We start from the raw sequence: 20,097 nt of genomic DNA, 5'->3' as shown, positions 1-20,097 counted from the left end.
GTAAAAGTAGCTCATTACCTCCCACGCCTGCATTTCCGACTGCCCTCTGCAGCTTTGACTGTCTTTGACAAGCGTCCTTAAACCTGATATGTTATTCTGCGCACATCCCTGTCCCTCTATGGGCCCAAAGGCATCGGGCAGCAGGACACGGAGCCGGTGGCGTCACAGCGAAGTGCTAAGCTGATTTACTCGCACTCACTACGGACAAAAAAAGAGCAGTGACATTCCCCGCACTCACGACAGCATGGAGACATCTCTCTCTACCCCTGCCCGCCCTGAATAAACGGTTTATAAATGTAAAATCATGTTTCTCTATGGCCGCCGTCCAAGGACCTCACACACGGAGTCTGGGAGCATCAGGCCTGAAGGGCAGAGAGGAGATACGGTTTGTAGAACAGGTAAAAGTCATCCAGTACTTTCCACATGCCAAGATGACAGAGATTTAGGTTACTGTAGATGTAATGGATCGTTTTAACTTGAAGCACAAATCGAAACAGGAAGACATGTTACCTCTTAACAAAGACCAAGCTCATCTCATGAGTGAATTGAGTTACTCTCAAACCCTGCAAACAGGAATAAGTTAAAGCTGCTGTAATCAATTCATTTCCTTGAAGTACAGTAGACTTTTTTTCCCACTATAAGCCTACGTACCTTGTTAAAGGTGCATTATGCAACTTTTAATGTGGAAAAAAAAGATGAAATTTGTGCGTAATTGACCTTGGTCAGCATGGTGCATATACTTTGCATCACAGTGGTCTCTTAGATGCTCCAGGATCCATTGTTTGGAAGGTTTTCACTCCTAATGGACCCTCTCACCAGAAAACCAACAAAACAATTGATCCTGGAGCATTGTAGAGATTGCACCTTTAAAAGTAGCATTTATGAAAGAAAAACGGACCTTAACCAATGTTAGCATCGAAATATAGCGCACATACTGTACCTTATGCGGAGGTATACGAGTCTAAGCCAGCACAATTGTTTCTTGCACAGTTCACTTCTCAACATACTCTCAGGTTGAACTCCTGGCAGAAACAAGCTTCAAATTTACTCATCTGAAGAATCGGTGCAGGAGGTTCTTTGAGAGACGGAAACCTGTTTGGGCAGCAGCTACTCCACTATCTCTTACTTTCATGGTTTGAAAACAGGATTATTCAGACATTAGAGTCCTTGATGGGACTGGGAGGAACAGGGTTTGTGAATATCAACCTCTGGCATAAGAAAGTGAATAATATAAAAATATCTAAATGAAAAAAAACAAAAAAAAACAATGAATAACAAATATCCACAATCATTCCAAAATTTCAGTCATTTGACAATCATCTTTACCCACTCTCACCCGCAGATATAAGAGCCATCAGCCTTCACAAAGTCTCCATGTTTATCGTCTCTCATCACCACCACACAAGTCTATTCCCAGTTTACCATTACATCCATAGTTGCTGTGGTCTACAATTATAGTTTATTCCTGAAATAAACTTCTCTTTGCAGATCACTCTTTGACTGACATTCTATTCTGGTAGTATTTAAAGGGACTGTACGAGGTTTAAAATACATATTTTTTTAAATGTATTTTCCTCCCCCTACATGTTCCAGCAATGTCCTAATGTGTAGAATGAGCCCAGACTTGTTCACCACAACTGCCTCTAAAATCCTGCTCTGTCACTGTTGTTACTTCGGGTCCGAAGTGCCGTCATGCATGAACTTAATATAGAAACTGCAGTTATGCGTAAGACCTGAGGTGGCAGTAGTGAGCATAAAATGACCAACTTGAATCTAGTCCCTTTAAAGGGGGGCTGGGACTGATGCCAAATCAACTTTCCGGACCTTTATACTTAAATGTGCATCATGTCTATGTTTCAGTAACAAGCATGAACGGAGTCAGTAACATACTCAGTCATGGCAGCAAGAGCCAGAGCTGCTACAAAACAAGCTGTGGCCTAGACTCACACTGGCGCTGATGTTCGACAGTAGCCACATCCTCAATGACAGGCAGGGCCCGCAGAATTCATTTTGATGGGTGGGTGAAGGGTCTTAAAGGGGCAATTTGCGGCACACATTGAAGCCAAAAGAAGTGGAGCCAAGTAAAACTGTGAATAAACCGTTGTGTATAAATATATCACTTTCTAACTAACAAAATGTCAGGTAAAGATCAAGATATGTTGAAAATTATCCCCAAATGCCTAAAAAGCATAATATCCCCCGCTGTAATCAAGTTGCCATGACTCAGAGACTTCCAAAGTGACTGTTAAGAAGTACTGTATTAAAATCGTGTCAGTATACGTATGAGTCAACACACACTTTAAAGGCTGAGACTTAACAAAGCTTCATTCAAAGAGACAAATGAGAAGCAGCCCTCTCCTCCTCACCTTTGCCGGAACAAAGTAATCAGTCTTCCCCTGTTTGCTTATTCACTTTATTACTATTTGATTAAAAAAGTAATTAAATTCACGCCCTCTCCGTCTTTTTCAGAGCGGAAACGAGGTAATAAAAGTTCTCGCACTCAAAAACTTCGAGTGAGTCCTCGGAATTATCTCCCCTCTACGGCGGCAATTTGCTCAGCTACAATTAAAGACGTCAAAGCTCGTTAGCATGATTGCACCTTCAGCGTTTCCACTGTACATTAGCCCGCCATACCTGCTGTGGCTGTTAGCGTCTTACAGCGTGGGTTGTTTTTTTACCGTGATTAGGAACTTTAGCGGGAAATGCCTCGCCTGTGTACATCTGCGTTGGGGAGAAATGAAGTCTCAATTACGGGAAAATGACACTTTTTTTTTCCTTTTTTGCTTTTTTATTCTCTGGAGGCTGCTATTAAAGTCATTCTGCAGCCATCCAATCTGGCAGGCGAGAATTACCCCCCCTGTGTTAAGGAAGAAAATCAATGTGCCTTTGATTGCGCGGTCAATAAAGGAGCTAAAGACTTGTATTGTTTCACTACTGGCGGCATTCAAGTGTGGCTTTTGTGAGTCAGAAGCGATCAAAATTGTTCCCAGGTTGTGCAGTGGTCAAGCGTGTTGTGAAATATGACGCTCGGTAGAGATGCTCCATCGTTTGGGATTATGTTGTCAAGTTCAGACAGAAGTTGAAGAAAAGGGGTCTCAATCCATACTGGGTTGCTTGAGTGTTGAGGTGTCTTTGACTGCAATGTGTCCCAGCAGTGTGCTTTACTGTGAACTTCATTGGCCTGTATTGTTTTGCGAAGTAAGTATAGTGTAAAGCAGTGGCTCTCATCTGGCGGGTTGGGTCACAGAATCGTTTTCATGGGTCGCAAGGTGTTCCCAGGGGACATATCTTTCAATTTTCAACTACTGGAAAAGTATGAAATCACTACCCGTATGCTGACTGGTTTTGATGACAATTTCAGCTTTATAGGTTTTCTCAAGTAGCACATTTAATTGAATAGATTTGTGCCGTAGTATCTTCACTCCTAAACGAATTCTGAAGATATTACTGCACGGACGTCGAAGTGCTCCTAACTGTGTTATTACGCCTTACAATATAGTGCCCCTTTTTATCCGCTTAGAAAATCGTCAATTTTGTGTGATATATATACTATACTTGGATCGTGTTACCGTATTTAAATAGCGGAAACGTGGAAGAGCTTTGTCGCTTCTAACTTCACCCCCGTTTGGGTCCATAGGAATATGCTACAAGAGGCTAAATGCTAACAACATATTTGGACTTTTTGCGTGACTGAGCGCACACACAAAGACCAGACAGGTACACATCAACTTGTCTAAGCTCTCATATCATATCTCAACATATCTCAGTATGTCCTTTAACAACGTGATTTGATTTGACAAAGAGAACATCGAACCACACACCAAAACCTACTTTTCAGCTTAATCTGCCAGTCTGCCTCAGGGCTGCTGAGAAAGAGTTTACCACTGATTTTAACTGTGGAGTAGGTGAATAATCTCGAGTGCTTTCTAGAAAAGTCACATTTGACAACTGTATTAGCATTTGTATCATATATTGACGCCCAATAGGAATTAACATTTTAGGAGTGGAGATTAGACATTTGTGCAAAGACATTGCATGTCTCAGTGAAAACGACTGTCACTGAGCACTTCTCTGCTCTGTCTCTCACTGCAAAGTTCAAACCGATGTGCTCTAAAATTAACCTCCAAAACCTCATCCAACCTTCCACACCTGGAGCTGGACAGTGTGACAGCGATGACAGACTGTGGAGTGAGGAGAGGGAGGGAAGCGTGTAGTGGGGAATTACGGGACACTTTGAGGAGAAGAAACACATTGTCAGATAAAATCACTCTGTCCTGCCCAAGATGGACTCCAGCTGCTACAGAAGAGGGTCTATCCCTCCACTGCAGTGACTAAAGTGCTGGCCAAACAAGTCAAACCAAACATCAATCATTCCACTCATCCAGCTCACTGGCTGCTCTGAAATGAATTGTCAGTCACAACTAGATTTTCAAACTTTTCAAAGCAAAATCAATCCCGATACTGTCAACCTCCCACTGCACCAGTCACTTTTCCTTTTAAAGTGGATATGTGATTTGCAATTCAAAATCAAGTTCATTTATGGAAAAGACTCTTTCGGAGTGAGAATTAATGAGTAATGAGAAATTACTATCATCCGATGTAGCAAATGGCATGCTTACAAATCAATGGCAACATGATGAATGCACAGAGCACAAAACAGCTCCGAACAGTTTCACTCAGTGATGAATTACATGATGGTCCATCAGCAAGCTCTGACACATTCCCACATGAAAGGCCTTAGGCGTGTGTCTGTCCCTCCACCTGACTCATTCCATTTGCCAGCCTCCTTCAAATCCTGTCCCCAAGAAGCCACAAATCACAATAGTCAGTGACTACAGGAGTATGGTTCTGACATCTATAGCCAGGAGCCAAATTCACACATGTTGTTTGGAGGAAATCCTGACACTGTCCCGAGGAGGATGCATGTGTGAATTAAGTCATGAGCATCTGGTCCATGCCCAACCTCAAGGCTTTTTCACAGTCCCAACTTCTGGATCCGCTTCTGTTAGCCTACAGATCCAACATCATCCACTTCAACCTTTAGCATCTGAGATCCCCGCCAAAGCCAGGCTTGGTGTATCAACCTCAGCTCTTCCTTCAATGCCATGCTCTCAGTTTTGGTCCTGGACACGGTCTCCCTTAATCTTAATCCTGTCTATGATCTTTAAAAGCTAAAATACACTGCCTCATCAGCACAAAGTCGTTACCTGAATGTAGCTAATGTAACTGTTATGATCTGGTTTATGACTTTGACTTTAGACTTTATTTATTGGGGGGAATTATTTTTCACGTGCACAGTGCATGTTTGACAAAGGACAGACAGAACAACAGAGAACAAACAGTATAGAGCACACTCAGCGGGGCCTGTTGTTAAGAAATTCGATGGTTGACGGGATCAGGCGTCTTTTAAAACAAGCCTTCCTAAGCGTCCTGTACTTCCGTCCTGAGGGCAGAGGGGTGAGGTGAATGTGCAGGGGGTGTGTGGAGTCCTGTTTTATTGCTAGTGCAATGCGTCCAATGGCCCGTGTATTTAGATCTTTGAGGTTTGGTGTGGAGAGTCCTATGATTTTTTTTCTGCAGTGTTTGTTACCTTGGTGTCAGGATTCATCTAGTTCAGGGAGCATGAGGCATAATTTTTACACAATCTTGGTGAAAAATCAATTCAACACGGGATCTTTTGACATTCCAGAAGCTTATTGAAACAGTGCCACAGCGAATGAGTGCTGTAATAATCAGCGTGTGACCTTTTGTTTTGTTTTTTTTAAGTCAGGCAATATACCTGTATATATGACTAATGCACTATAGCAATCTATTGCAGCTAAAAGAAAAGTGCATCACTGTTATTGCAAAAAAATAAATAAAAAAAATCTTACTTTCTCTGCACTTCAGCACTTCAGTATTATTGCAACACACCACTCCCAGGCACCTTCCTTTTGAAGTGGCTACATTCATCCACGCTGTGACGACTAAGGTACAAACCAAACACATCCTCCTGAACACCAATCATTTTCCTGACCCATTTCGCCGACTCCTCTGAAATAAGCTGTCAGTCGCGCCCAGACTCTCTCATTGTGCGAGCCGCCACAGATTGATGCTCGCCTCTTTCCCCCCTTCCTTCCCCTATTCAGCGACTCTCCGGCAGCGCAGGATTAGCTGATTTGAGCGTTGATGTACTTCAGATAGCTCCAACCGGGCATGGCGATACATCTTCATTATACTGCAGAGTGCTCCCCTAAAACATCATCATTAGTCTTCAAACCAGAAAAGCGCGGTATGGGCCGTGGACTGAAAGGCAACGTAAAAGGGTTGTCACTTTAAAAGCTGCTTGCGCCGCGCTTCTGTCTGTACCATAAGGCCAGGAGACGGCTAGGGTAGTTGAACAATATGTCTGGAAAAGTTTCATCAGTGGCAGACTTCTTCGCCTAAGTGGTGCCGTTCGATAAATCTTCAACATTGGGGGAAATTGTAGCAGAGAGGAGTCTGCGCTAAAACATCACGGAAGCCAAGTTGTATCCTAAGGGTGACAAAGTGTCGGAAAAGTGGGAGACTAGCACAAAATGTCTTAGCACTCGAGACATTTTATTCAGTGAAGACAGGGAGCGGTGGAGGGTAGGGGAGTGCTCGCTGGAAAATATGAAGACTGAGACTAAATAAGAAATAACTGCAAAAATAGAAGATCTAAAGTTATGCAAACCATTTTTTTATTTCACCATAATCACAACAAAGTGCAGGACCATTGCCTAGACTCAGATCTGCCTTCATAGTGCTGGGATAGGCAATGTCAGGCCCAGGGGCCTGGCCCGCATTGAACTTCTGACCTCCAACCTGTATTACACACTGAGTCATGGTTCAGACTGGAAGACATATCAGATTAAAAATAAAAGTCTTTCAAGAGGCAGTTCTAAGATTATTTCCTGTTTTGATGAACAACACTGACATTTAAAGAAAGTGGTGCTTTACCTTGGGCCATGATTGAGAAATCAAAAGAAAAATCTTTTGACTCAGCCCCAAACCAAGCAACCGTGCTTACACGTGTCGTAGTGCATTCAGCTCTTGTACATGGATACACGGCTTTGAATCAATTGTAAATGTATAATTTTAATGTCTTGTTTAAAACCTTTGAATCTGCTATTAAATGTATATGGCTATAACATGCTACAGAAATAAAAATCCATTGAAACAGTTTTTTGATACCCCTATAATACGCCACATGCATGCTTCTCTTAAAGGGCCTAGATTAGGGGTGTCAAACATAAGGCCCGCGAGTTGATTTAATCCAGTGCGTGTCGAGCATACATTTCAGAGTATCTCGACAAAAAAAAAGTAAGTCTCTTGCCCGTTCCTGTGTGGAGTTATGAACTTTTAACCAGAATGCTTACTCCAGCCACTAGGGGGCAGCTTAAATTAAAAAAAAAGGAACCATTTTCATTCGTGTCCAGCAGAGGGCACTGACATATTAAGAGATCTGGATATGAAGAAAACATAGCCACATGGTAAATGGATAGTCTGCCCTGGGCCGGCTGTGGCTTCAATAACAGCTTACCACCATAGTAGTGATGAATAATGACTACTATGTAGGACTTTGAGAAACTTGTGACACAGGCTTGTATTGCCCAGAGTGTTCAAACTCAAATGAGTTTGAACATGTAGGGGGGGGCAATATGTAATTTTAACATTTTTAAACTCCTTATAGTCCCTTTAAACTCGAATAGCATTATAGTCGTTTAGAAAGACACAAGGTATATCAACATTTTGTTTAAATACCTGAAACAAGACAAAGTAAATGTAAGAGTATAAGCATTATAGTCTTTTTCCCTTTTTTTCAACACATGGCTTTGTAGCTATTTGGATCATTTACTGTACGAGGTCTTTGAGGTTGTGACTTGTGACTGACAGCTCTTTTCCCCATTGCCAACTTAGAAAAGAAGAAACTACTGTATATATTTTCGTCTGCACGATCTAGAATATGCTTAAATACATAAAACGCTGATCCTGTGACCAACCAAGGTAAAAGCAAAACCATGTGAGAGGTACTTCTTGTTCGCAACAGCTGCAGGTATTGCATAATGTACATGTCATTTAATATCTTAGCACCCTTGCTTGCCCTGAGTCATCAGACAATTGATCTGTTTCAAGTCAATGCAGGCTTTTATTCCCAGCAGTAATGGAAGATTTTTCTCTTTTTTTCCCCACATATGTGCAAATCCGGTGATCGTCGTCCCCTTATAAATATAAAATTCCCAATAAAATCAACGTTTTTTACAAATGAAACAGCTTTTCAAAACTTCTAATGACAACGTGTAACTTCCTCTTGGCCATTGTGCATCGATTGGGTACCAAAAAAAGAACAAAGTTATGTACAAAGTATAATTGCGTAAAGCCTGCAATCAAAAAGTTTTTCCGAATATTGATCGGGTCATATCTCCAAAATGACTTACTTCTAAAGTTAAGAGCAGAGACATTTTAAGATTCAGCCGCCGCTTTTGCCCAGGTAAAGGAACAAACAAGTCTATATAAGCTTCTTAGTAATTGGGCAGCATTCAATATCCCGCAGCAGAACAGGGGGGATGCGGGGGTGAAATACTAATAAGCTTTTGGGAGTGGGAGACGGAGCTTGACGATTTTCAGTTTATGGTTACTTATTTGGCATGCGCTAGCCTTGGAAGAAGTAAAACACGGGTTGATGTAAGCTGTTACTTTGTTTAACATTTGTCTTTTGAAAATGTACTGAAGAAAGCAGAGGCGGGTATTACTCAGTCACATTTTTATGTAACTGTACTTCTTGGAGTTTTATCACATAGTTCAAATTCAGTAATATCATATCCGTATTTTTTTTTGTTTTTTTGATTACTCTTTTCTTTTATGGGTAAATGTTTTATGTCTTATCTGTCCTTTAACATCAACATAACTCGTAAAAAAATTGCCATTTTGGAATTAAATTAAAAAGAAGTGACAGTAATTTGATGAAAAAAGTGACAAAAATTTGATGAAAAAGTGACAATAACGTGACAATAATGTGACAATACCGGGAAACCAGCTGCACATACTGGGAGAACTTAGTATGTGTGGCTGAGGGACTGCACCTCTGATACGGTGGTCTGTAGCACCGGAGCTCCACAGGGCACTGTGCTTTCTCCTGTCCTGTTCAACCTGTACACCTCTGACTTTAGGTACAACTCTGAGCTGCGTCACCTACAGAAATATTCTGATGACACAGCTATTATCGGGTGTATCAGGGGCGGGGAGGAAGAGTACAGGCACCTCATATAGGACTTTGTGGTGCTCCAGTTGAACACAACAAAAACGAAAGAAATGGTGGTGGACTTTAGGAGGAGTCGGCCACAGTTGCAACCGTCTCCATCGAGGGAGACAGTGTGGAGGTTGTGGAGACCAATAAATACCTGGGCCTTCGGCTGGACCACAGACTGGACCGGTCTGCCAATACAGACATGCTTTTCTGTAAGGGGCAGAGCAGGCTCTACTTCCTCCGGAGACTGCGGTCCTTTGACATCTGTCAGAGGCTGCAGCAGGTGTTTTACCAGACTGTCCTCTTCTTTGCTGTGGAAGACGTCTCATTGCTCGACAGGCTGGTGAGGCTGGTTAGGCGGGTTAGGCGGGTTAAGCGGCAAGAAACTCTTGTCCATCATGGATAATCCCCACCACCTCCTGCATGCTACCTTTACCAGACAGAGGAGCAGCTTCAGCGAGCAGCTGTTATCTCTGCCCTGCTCCAAGGACCGGCTCAGGAGGTATTTCGTCCCTCAGGCCATTCGGCTGGATAATTTGTCTTGTAATGACAGAATGTACTCAATTTTACAGTTGCTTACTTGTGTGTGTGTTTTAGTGGATTATTATTTTTATATTGCTTCTGCTGAAACATGAATTTCCCTTGGGATCAATAAAATATGTATCTATCTTATCTATCTATCTATAAAAAGCAAATTTGAAAAAAATAAAAACAAATGAATACAAAAGTTAAAAGTACTACGCGTTTGGTGCTCTTTCTTCATGGCAAGAGGAGCCCTAGTGTTCCAGCCATTGTGAGTTTTTGACAGCTCTATAACCTCAAAATATCCCAACGTTTTGGTCATGAATCTCACCTTGCATCCAAAAGGAATGCTAAAATCCATCACTGTTCCAAGTTATTTTACTCCGTGACACAGCTACTGCCAAGCGTTTGATAAATTCATTTCACTTTCAAGAAGCCAAAGAGGGCTTTTATTTATTTATTTCCCCCCAATTTCCATGCGGTGCGACGCTCACTCACTCCGTCTCATTTTACATGCGACTCAAGGTGCAGGAGCTTAGGAAAGTGCAGCCCGCGGAGGATATGTGTAAACAAGCTCGTAATCACAAGGTTACTAGTTCGGATTTCGCTGGCTACACAGGAGAACACGCGCTGAAACATGAATAGCAAATCGGCGGCTCGTGGGACAGGCGTGAAACGGAGAGCTTTGGGAGGCGCGGAGGGAGCGACTTGTTGTTTGTACGGAGAGCAGGAAGTCTCTGATTATAACTGACTAAATAACTAAAGCGCAGGCAGAGGGGATTCGGCTTTTGAGGTTTTATGAATGGACTTTCTATCTACCTTGGATGCTTTGGAAATACAGTGGTTTACTTCAAATACACGATGGGTACACAGCGCATGCATTGTCTCTCTAGCATCTTCACAGTGTGTGTTTTTACTGCACTGTCTCAAGACATTGTGTTTGGGGTTTTGCACAATGTGTTTATTGAGCAACACATAAGACAATCAACATGTCATGTTGATTGTCTTATGTGTTGCTCAATAAACACAATAAAATCAAAACATGACAAGTTCAGATTTTCTGTCCATGATTTTCTGTACTGCATAGTCAGGGGAATATGTTTTATAATGATTTATAAGTGCCACATACAACAGCTGTGGTCCTTGTGAGTGAAAATAAGTTGATGGGAATTTGCTCATTTGCCTTGTGAGAGTTAGAGAGTGCAACATTGATGTGTTCACAAGTGTTTAAACTAGTTTTCCGACTAAAATGACAAAACAATACACAGTATGCTCCAGAGCAGAGTTTAAAAATGTTAAAATTAAGTATTTTCCTCCCCCTACATGTTTCAACAATGTCCTAATGTGTAGAATGAGCCCAGACATTTTCACCACAACTGCCTCTAAAATCCTGCACTGTCTCTCAAAAAGGTGTTAATTCGGGTCCGATGTGTCGTCATGCACAAGCTTAATATAGAAGCTGCAGTTACACGTATGACCTGAGGTGGCAGTAGTGAGTATAAAATGGCTAACTTACATCTAGCCCCTTTAAGCAGGTCATCAAAATGGGGAGGAGGGGTCAAATTAAACTCATGCTCGACACTACACCAATAATATTTGTAGAGCAAAATGAATTGAGTTTAGATGTAACAGTTTAATAGTTGGGGCCCTCTACCCCCAGAACCTCAGTTTCTCTGCACCGCCCCTGCAGCGCAGCAAACTTCAGCTCAGATGTGTCTTCCCTCTCTGTGCCTTCCCCTCTTTCCTTTCTCACTCACCTCTGCGAGCACAGGCAGCAGAAAACGCTACATTACACTATGTTTTGTTAGGATCTGAACAGAAGTTTACGGCCAATTAATTGTACTGTACTGTGTGTGAAGTCTCCTCATGCGGCACAGAGATTCCTACGTGCGTTATATCATCAGTTGCATTGGCCACATAGCTCTTCATAGCTCAGCGTTTTCATTGAATGGCGTTTTTTGTTAGCTGCGTTATAAAACAGTGGCACAAATACTGTACAATGGTGTTCAGTCACATTGGCCTCAATGTGGACGTGGTGCCCGACGCACAGCGCGTTATCAACGTATCTAAGTCAGTGGTTCTTTACTTGTTGTGACCCCCACAGGTCGCGTTTTCTATTTCTGTGCCTCCCACATGACCTAGCAAGGAGCTCTCTAAGCAGCAATATAAAATGCTAGTTTTGGATCAGTGACAGCTTGTTTTCGCACTTAACCAAAGATACCTGGCACAATCCCATCTCCAGCTATTGTCTACCGTAATGCTGCATAGCAAGACACTTCACTTGCCATGTTTCTATGTGAAAGTTGGGGAGTGCAAATGTCTGTTGATTAAAATGCACTGTCCCTGACCAAATCAACAAATATGAAACTACATGTATCTCCCTCGAAGAAACAGCGGGCCTTCAGTAGTATCCTGTTCTTTGATGCCATCCAGGCTCTCCAGAATCTGAAGGATGCTAAAAAAAAATCGAACTTATTTGGTTGCCAGTGATTCTCCACTCATACCCAGAATAATTTCAAATGCTCATGATGTCATCTTCCCTTTTCCTGCCGGGCCCTTACCGAGCATGAGACCAACGTAAGGAGTGAGCTACAAGGAAAAGATGCAAAGATTGTAACTGAAATCTGACCAGAAAAAGTTACATACAACAAGGCATGTTCATTCACTGACCACAAGCAGAATTCTATGTCTGAAACCCCTGACTGAGCTCTACGTTCAGAAATGGCTCCTTTTATAAGAAGGAAGTGCTAATCCCGGCCGCTTCACTGGAGCCGCTCATTGCCCTCAGTGTATAGAAAGAAAGAGAGGGATGGCAGAGAGAAAGAAAGAGAGTGAGAGATTGGGCCATTGTGTGCTGTGACTGCGTGGACAGCTGTGACACGGTGAGCGTGTGATGAGCCCATTGTGCTGGGGAAGTCGAGTGAAGTCACAAAACACTAGAACGGACATAGAAACAGCTGCAGCGGCAATTATGGCTGCCATCTTGTGACAATACGTTGAGACTTCTTCAAATGATAAGCAACTTAACGCTACTATACAGCAGTGAGTGGAACTTCACATAGTTCCCACAGGCAGATATGATACATCAATAGTGTAGTGCTGATCAGGACGTCAATGAAATTCAAGTGGAACTTAACACCTAAGCCTACACATTCTCAACAGAGAGGTATAAGCTAAAAACATGCTAGCCTAGCGCTGCACTGGCGAATGCTTGCACTTCCTATTCCTTAGCGTGTGCAGTCGATGTATGAACAAGCTACTAATCAGATCAAATAGATTTATAAATTGCACTGTTCACCCATTTAAAGGTGTGCTCGGACGAGAGTTTAGACAGCATACAATTATTAGTCATAACAGACTAATAGACTATAGAATTTCCTATTTATTTCAATTCACTCAGTAGTGAAATTCCAGACATCCCGGTAATAGCAAAGTCCAATAAATCGAGGCACCAACCTAGGCCCTGAGGAAGGATTTAGTTTATTCAGAAAATATTGGCAGCTTGAATCAAGAAAAACCCAGCTGTCTGGGATTTATCAGACTTTCCTAGCAAGCTGTTATTATTAGTATAACTTGTAACAGCGTGGCTGCAGAGTCAGACTATTCTTGAAATGTCCACTCAAAGAGTTCTTTGTCTTTGGTTGAGGCTTGTCTTACCTCGATCTGCAGCAGCGCCTCCTCTCTCTGCCTCAGCACCTCCACGTCCTCTTCGCTGATCTCCGACAGAAAGGCCTGGACTGAATCTTCAGCCCCCAACGCATCGAAGAGGGGACCCTCATCCCTCGTGTCTGCCAACGGGGTCTGCGGACTCTGGATGGCAATCAAAAGCAATTTAGATTAGAAATTATGCAAAAAGGGTTTTGGAATATTTTCATTTTGTCATCTTTTTAACACATACATAATACATGTACACCAGAAGTTTTCCATCCAGTTACCTTTATTTCAAATTCTAAGTCATTTTTGAATCACTTTCCAATGTCCTTAACTTTTTTGTCCAACACATGTAACTATACACTGAGCTTTGGGCCCTGAAACTCAAGTCTATTTTTATGGTGGAATTTCCTGAGAAAAAGGATCTGCTGCCTCTGCTGTTCTGTGCCTCTGTGGTGACCTTGTCTGCCCTTGGTCTCTACTGTGCCACACTCGCTTCTGCCACCTCGGCGCTGGCTTCAGCCCAGCCACAAAAATCCCAGAATAAGATATGATTTATCAACAAAAACTAACAAAACAAATGTACTCGTTTATTAAGATAAAGACATTTTTGTGTGTGTCTGACCATTCACAAGTCATTAGTATGTGTCCATTTGTGTGGGTAAACATCTGTGCTATTACATTTATGCATTTCTTTTATTTATTCAGGTTTAGAAATAAGTATTTTATGGATGTGAGTTTTGCCTAGTTGGGAAAGAAACCCATGGATGACAGTTGCTGCTTTTTTAAGATGAAGTATCTCTATCAAACATTAAACATCATTACATGGTAGAAAAAAATCTATATGGCCATTTACTTCTCTCTCATCACATCTGCACAATGTAATCCATCCACAGATCATAACCCCTGTGTAGGCTACTGTGCATAGTTATCATTTCTTTCAAACTCAACCAAAGCCTTGGTGCACAGACAATTTGTTTATTCACTGCTGGAAACTAAATACGTCGAAATAAATGATAAACACCATTCGTGTGGGAGTAAAATTAGCCTTTACTTCAAAACGCTGTGTGGGTTTCCCTGGTTGCCATGGTTCACAGGGAAATGAGCAACTGAGTTTTTTATGCAGCGTTAAAGAGGCAGGGTTATTCAATACTGATTTCATAATTCTGTAACAACAGGCTCATTTACTGCACCTCCACAAAAGAAAAAGGGCTTCACAGATAACAGAATTTAGCAAAACTCTTCTTCTACTTAGCTTGGCCACTGTGTTTATAGCTTCAGAAGGTTCAGTAACTATTCATTTGTATTTTTGAATCGTGTAACAGCTTACAAGGGACCCATCAAGGTGGTTGCGGCGCCTGTCCTCTTGCAACATCTTTCTAAAAGGACATACTCGCTGCGGTATGCAGAACTGCTAAGTTACAGCAAGTATTTCTCCATTGTGAGATCAATAAAGTACTTTCTTAGATTATCTCATCTTATTAGTCACATGCAGATTTGATTCCTCGGTATGGGTCCATTTTGTGTAAATTACATTTGCTTGTTGGAGGCGATACATGTGGAAGAAACTAGCAATATGTTTTTAAAAAAAATTAAGATTCATCAGCCCAGCACAATAAAGGCTTTTTAAATGTAAACAGTGCCTTTTTGTTTTTCTTTTGAGTCTTAGTTCCTCAAACACCAAAGAGCACCTTCCTCCAAAAAAAACAAATGTTATTGACTTCCTGAGCACTTTGTCTAGTTGGATGCCGTTGGTAGTTCTCAAACATACCATGCGTTGTGAACGCTGATACTGCTGCTAGGTATCCCCCTCCTCACCACCAGGGGCGCCGAAAGGGGGGTAAAAGCATAGACTGTAAAATTAAGAATGGACTAATGTGGCCTACTTCTTCCTGAAACGGTAAGAAGATGGCGGCTGGCACTGGAAGTTCTTGGCTCCGATATTTAAAGGGGCTAGATGCAAGTTTGCCTTTTTATACTCACTGCTGCCACCTCAGGCCATATGTGTAACTGCAGCTTCTATATTAAGCTCGTGCATGACGGCACTTCGGACCCGAATTTACACCTTTTTGAGTGACAGGGCAGGATTTTAGAGGCAGTTGTGGTGAACAGTTCTGGGCTCATTCTACACCTTGTTGGACACATTGTTGGAACATGTAGGGGGAGGAAAATACTTAATTTTAACATTTTTAAACTTTGTATAGTCCCTTTAAGAAGAACTTTATTGTCTTTATACATTATACATTGTACAACAAAATTGCGCCGATCAGATGTTGGGTTAGTCCTTAGCCGCTGCGACTGAGCTCTGGGCCAACCAGACCAGCGTGATTTTGGAGGTAGGGGAAACTCTTTTGCCCTTCTGTAAATCATGCAGTATTGAACACAGGTTTGCCATTCTTACCTCCACATGTTAGTCTTAATATACGCACCATCGCTATAATTTCATCCTTTTATCCTACAAAATTGAGCTGGCTCCAAAAAAACAGCTAAATTGCTAGCATGAACGAGCTTCAGCTCAGTCCATTAATTTTACAGTCTGTGGGTAAAAGGTGCGAAAGATTCTAATCTTCCACGCTGACCAGGGCACATGAAGATCTGAGAAACATTTGAATCATATTGTGGGCCCTGAATGTAGGCACTTTGAATGTACTCGTCTGTTTTCGACAAATGAAAACGCCTCAAAACGATTTGCTCTGTTTTGCTGATTGCTGACAGGCCTGGCGTTCAGCAGAACTGGCGCTCCTGGCACTGGGGCTTAGTCATCTGTCACTGCTCCTTCACAGACATCTCACATCGAGAGTCATGCGGGGCCTGGCAGGAATCAAAAACGCAATGAGAGAAGGAAAGAGAAGAAATAGAGTTTTGATTATTTCAAAAAGAAAGGTCAAATCGGCCACTTTCATACACTTACAGTATTTATCATACGAGCCAAAACTGTTTCTTAGCAGCTATAGGTTAGAAAGGTGACGTCAAAGATTTTTTAACATGGACAAAGCAAAGCCCACAAATCTACCTTGTGTCTTGAACAGAAATTTTACAGCCACTAAGTCCGGGCTCTGGGAAACCACGGACCTCAATGTGACAGCGCTGTCTGGGGCATTTTTCACACGGACTCACAATTCACAAGACTCCAGCCGACTTTCCACTCACCTTCACTTCTCTTTTCTGCCTCAAGAAACCCAGCGAGATAACGTCTCCCCCTTTCTTTCCCCGCAATGACGGGCTTTCTGACAAACTGCTCGATATGTTACGAACCGAACTACACGTCTTGCGCAGCTGCCACCGAGTGCTTCTTTCCAGTATTGTCTCCCGATAACGTGGGGCTAAACTGCTTTTGGGTGAAGTGCCATGACCATTTTGTGAGCAGAGCAGCAGATGAATGTAGCTGACAAGGCAGGGGCTGTTACACTGTGGACAGCAGGCACTTTTCAAAGCAAACATGTCAGCTCCCGCGGGCTCGTGCTGCTTTCAACATTTTGGAAACGTCACTTGTCAGAAGAGTTTATTCTGGCCAAGACCTGCTAAATGGTACATAAATGTGGCTTACTGTTTAGTGTTGAGGAGATTTGGTTTCTTCTTATGTGGTTTCAATTAAGGTTGAGTGGCTAGCGCTCCTCTCATTATTATCATACATGATTTTGTGATTCTAAATTGTATACCCATGCACAATCCAATAGAATAAAGCAACAACAAAAAAATGGAAATTGAAACTCCAGAACATTAGGTCATTACAAAAGAGGGATTTCGCATAAAGGCTTGGACAGTGTTTGGCTGTATTTGCTAATCCAAGAGATAATGAACACGCTCAGAATGAATAATAATGAAAAATCTCAATTACCATGAGCTTAACTCGATAACCTTCGATCATCTCATTCAGCTTCACTTCTACAGACAATAGGAGCGTAATGACTTTCTGCTCCAAATCACACTCTATTTTGTCTCCTTCCCTGTAATGGCGGTGCACCTTTGTTTGTCCGACTGCACGGCGAATTTCGTGATGGTGAGGCCACCGCGGGTCACGGAGCATTGCGCTGCCCAGACTGAGTCACTCCACAGTGGGCAGGCCAATAAGTGAATCACAGCTAACACCAAAGCTAACGCTAAAGCTAAAATCTGCATCATTCCCTCCTCTCACTCCTATCCCACGCACACTGCAGAATATATTAGTATGACGCGCCGTCTTAAAGTTTTTTTTTTTTTAACAACAACTTAGGGTTAAAGGTCGCATCTCTAAATAGAGTTTGAAGACAAGTTTGTTCTGGTTGACTGCAACTACGTCAGTGTTACACGGGGAAGCAGGTGGTCGATGCCTTGCACATGGGTTTCACTTGGGAAAAAAAAAATGACAGCACAGATTTGTTTTCATCGAGCTTGGAAAAAAAAAGCTGTAGCCATAGTTTTATTGATTGTATTTCAGCGTGTTCATTTTCTTATTGAATGTGTGCATTTTAGCACTATCCACATGATGCTTTGGAGGACTTTGCGTTTGTAAAATATGTGTTGGATTTATTACAAGTATGAGCACACTTTTGACACAAGGGCCACACTGGGTTTTTCAATTTGCCTGGGGACCGGGTCAATCGTGGTTCGAGGCATTTTAATATGAGTTCAATTCTCATATACTCTAAGCACACACACACACACGTACCCTAAGCCCCTAACCCTGACCGTAATCCTAACCCTAACCTAACCTTAATCTAAACCCAATTCTAACCCTAAAACCACATCTTGACCCTCAAACAGTCCTTCAAATAAGAGAGGACCACCCAAAATGTCTTCACTTTTCAAAAATGTCCTCACTCTGTTGGTTAAAAACTCAAAATGGTCCTCACAATGTTGTAGGAACACACACACAAAATCAACAAAATAGCAGTTATCCTTATTCTGTTCTTGTTCACTCTTTTTGGTCAATACAGAGGTGATTTTTTATTTTTTAAGTACTTTACTTTAGCATTGTTCAAGCACAATTTAAAGGGGCGGGGGGGGGGGGGGGGGGGCTGGAGGGACTATGTCTCTGAGCTGGCCTGGTGTTGCCTGCCATTAGACCTAAAAGCTTTACAATACACAGTGAGTTTCCAGTAAAGAAAGCTATATTTTTCTTGGTAATAACAGGACTGTGAAAGGTTATTCCTGTGCTCCAGGGTTCCATTCTGATAGCCCTTTGTTGGTTTCATGCCACATACCGTACCGTATCAGTATTTTAATGGCAACCATACATGTTGATAAACCCCTACTTGAAAGAAATATCAATCTCTTCACCACCAAAACAAATACAGTGATCTTCAGCCTTGAGCAGTCTATAATTTCAGCAAATATTTATTCTTTTTCCGATTCCCGCCGCACCCTCCAAACTAAATATGTTTTACTATCTCGTTGGCGCAGTCGATAATACTCGTCCAAATATTTGCGGTGTGTCCGTAATAAAGATTGACTTTTATTTCTTAACCATATTTTCCGCTAGCAGTTTTTATGCCTTTGTTTTTGGGCAGCGAATAAGTGAGTTGTTGTCTTGTGCCGCGCTGTCTGCAGCCAATTTAGCTCCAGTCAAAGAAGGTAATAAAGCAATCTCAGTAATGAATAGGAGGCAGCGAGTGATGAATGGCAGGCTCCGGAAAGACCACAACAGGCAAGCCTTTGAAAGTTTTGTAACTACTTCCTGTCTTTTTGTGTTTCTCCGCGTACAAAAGTAGCATTTTTTTAGTCCAAAATGATGGCGTTTTGTTGAAATTGTTGCCTTGAAGAAGAGCCACAGGAATCGCAAATTCGGCGTAGTGGCTTTTTCTGAAGTTTCATAAGGAACTGCTGTGGCACAAAGAGGCTAAATTGGACCGTGACAGAAGTAGCTCAGTTGGTAGAGATGTTTGGCAACTAACTTCAAGGTAGATTGATCGATTCTCACTGCTGTTGTGTCCTTGGGCAGAATACTTCACCAATCTTGCTATAGGTGTAATATATAGCAAGTAAATCTTAACCTTTTCACACATAGTATCACATAAGTCCTTGGGCAGCACAGTGGCACATGATCTCTCTGCATCTGTGTTGTGTTTTTTCTTGGTGCTTCGGTTGGTGCACGCTTCAAAAAAGAGCTAGCTTGTTGGCTAGCACACGGAGACAGATGGTTTAGTCATGATGGAATAATGGAAAAAATCCTCACATCTGAATTTCCCCAAGTAGTTGGGATTGAAGTCAGCCAAACATCTGCGTAAATGTGCCAGAACTGTAGAAATATTTGCGGGACAGGGGAATCACAGTCTTTTTATCATATTGAGCCATGTTGTACGACCATACAGTTATAACCTTGGTTCCATAATGAATTGGCTAAGCGCAACACACTTGCTAATGCTAACGCGGCTCGTGCTAACATCCACAGGAGCTTATAAATACTCTCACTGAGGCCTCCTAAAAACATTATTGCAAGAAAAGAATAAGAACAGCAATCCCACCCTCTCGGTAATATGCTGGGAGCTATAATAATAAGTAAAAAGTCCCATTCATTTTACGCATTGATTTGTCGAAAAATTGTTAAGAGTTCCAAAGCATGACGCTGGCTAATTAGCAATGAGCTAACTAAAGACCACCTCACGGATATTTAACAGGAAAGAAAGCACTAAATACTTGAAAATACAGCACAATTATTGTATAACTTTTCAGTTTTAGATAAATCTTAGATAAACAAA

The 20,097-nt window shown here is 41.9% G+C and overlaps 2 protein-coding genes across 2 annotated transcripts in view; one reads left to right on the top strand and one right to left on the bottom strand.

Moving 5' to 3' along the window:
• dedd1 (death effector domain-containing 1) overlaps positions 1 to 20,097 on the top strand; it is a 516,989-nt gene that overhangs the window by 391,176 nt on the left and 105,716 nt on the right. The gene's annotated exons all lie outside the window — the stretch shown is intronic.
• Positions 1 to 20,097, bottom strand: part of tsnare1 (T-SNARE Domain Containing 1) — a gene marked incomplete at its 3' end in the record, with an annotated part of 160,497 nt that overhangs the window by 47,519 nt on the left and 92,881 nt on the right. The window contains exon 8 of the mRNA XM_079561375.1: positions 13,427 to 13,579. Within this exon, the coding sequence (XP_079417501.1) occupies positions 13,427 to 13,579 (153 nt within the window). The remainder of the gene's footprint in view (positions 1 to 13,426; positions 13,580 to 20,097) is intronic.

The sequence above is a fragment of the Gobius niger genome (assembly GCF_951799975.1).
Source record: "Gobius niger genome assembly, chromosome: 8".
Classification (NCBI taxonomy): Eukaryota; Metazoa; Chordata; class Actinopteri; order Gobiiformes; family Gobiidae; genus Gobius; species Gobius niger.
This window is presented reverse-complemented; position numbering and strand designations above follow the sequence as displayed.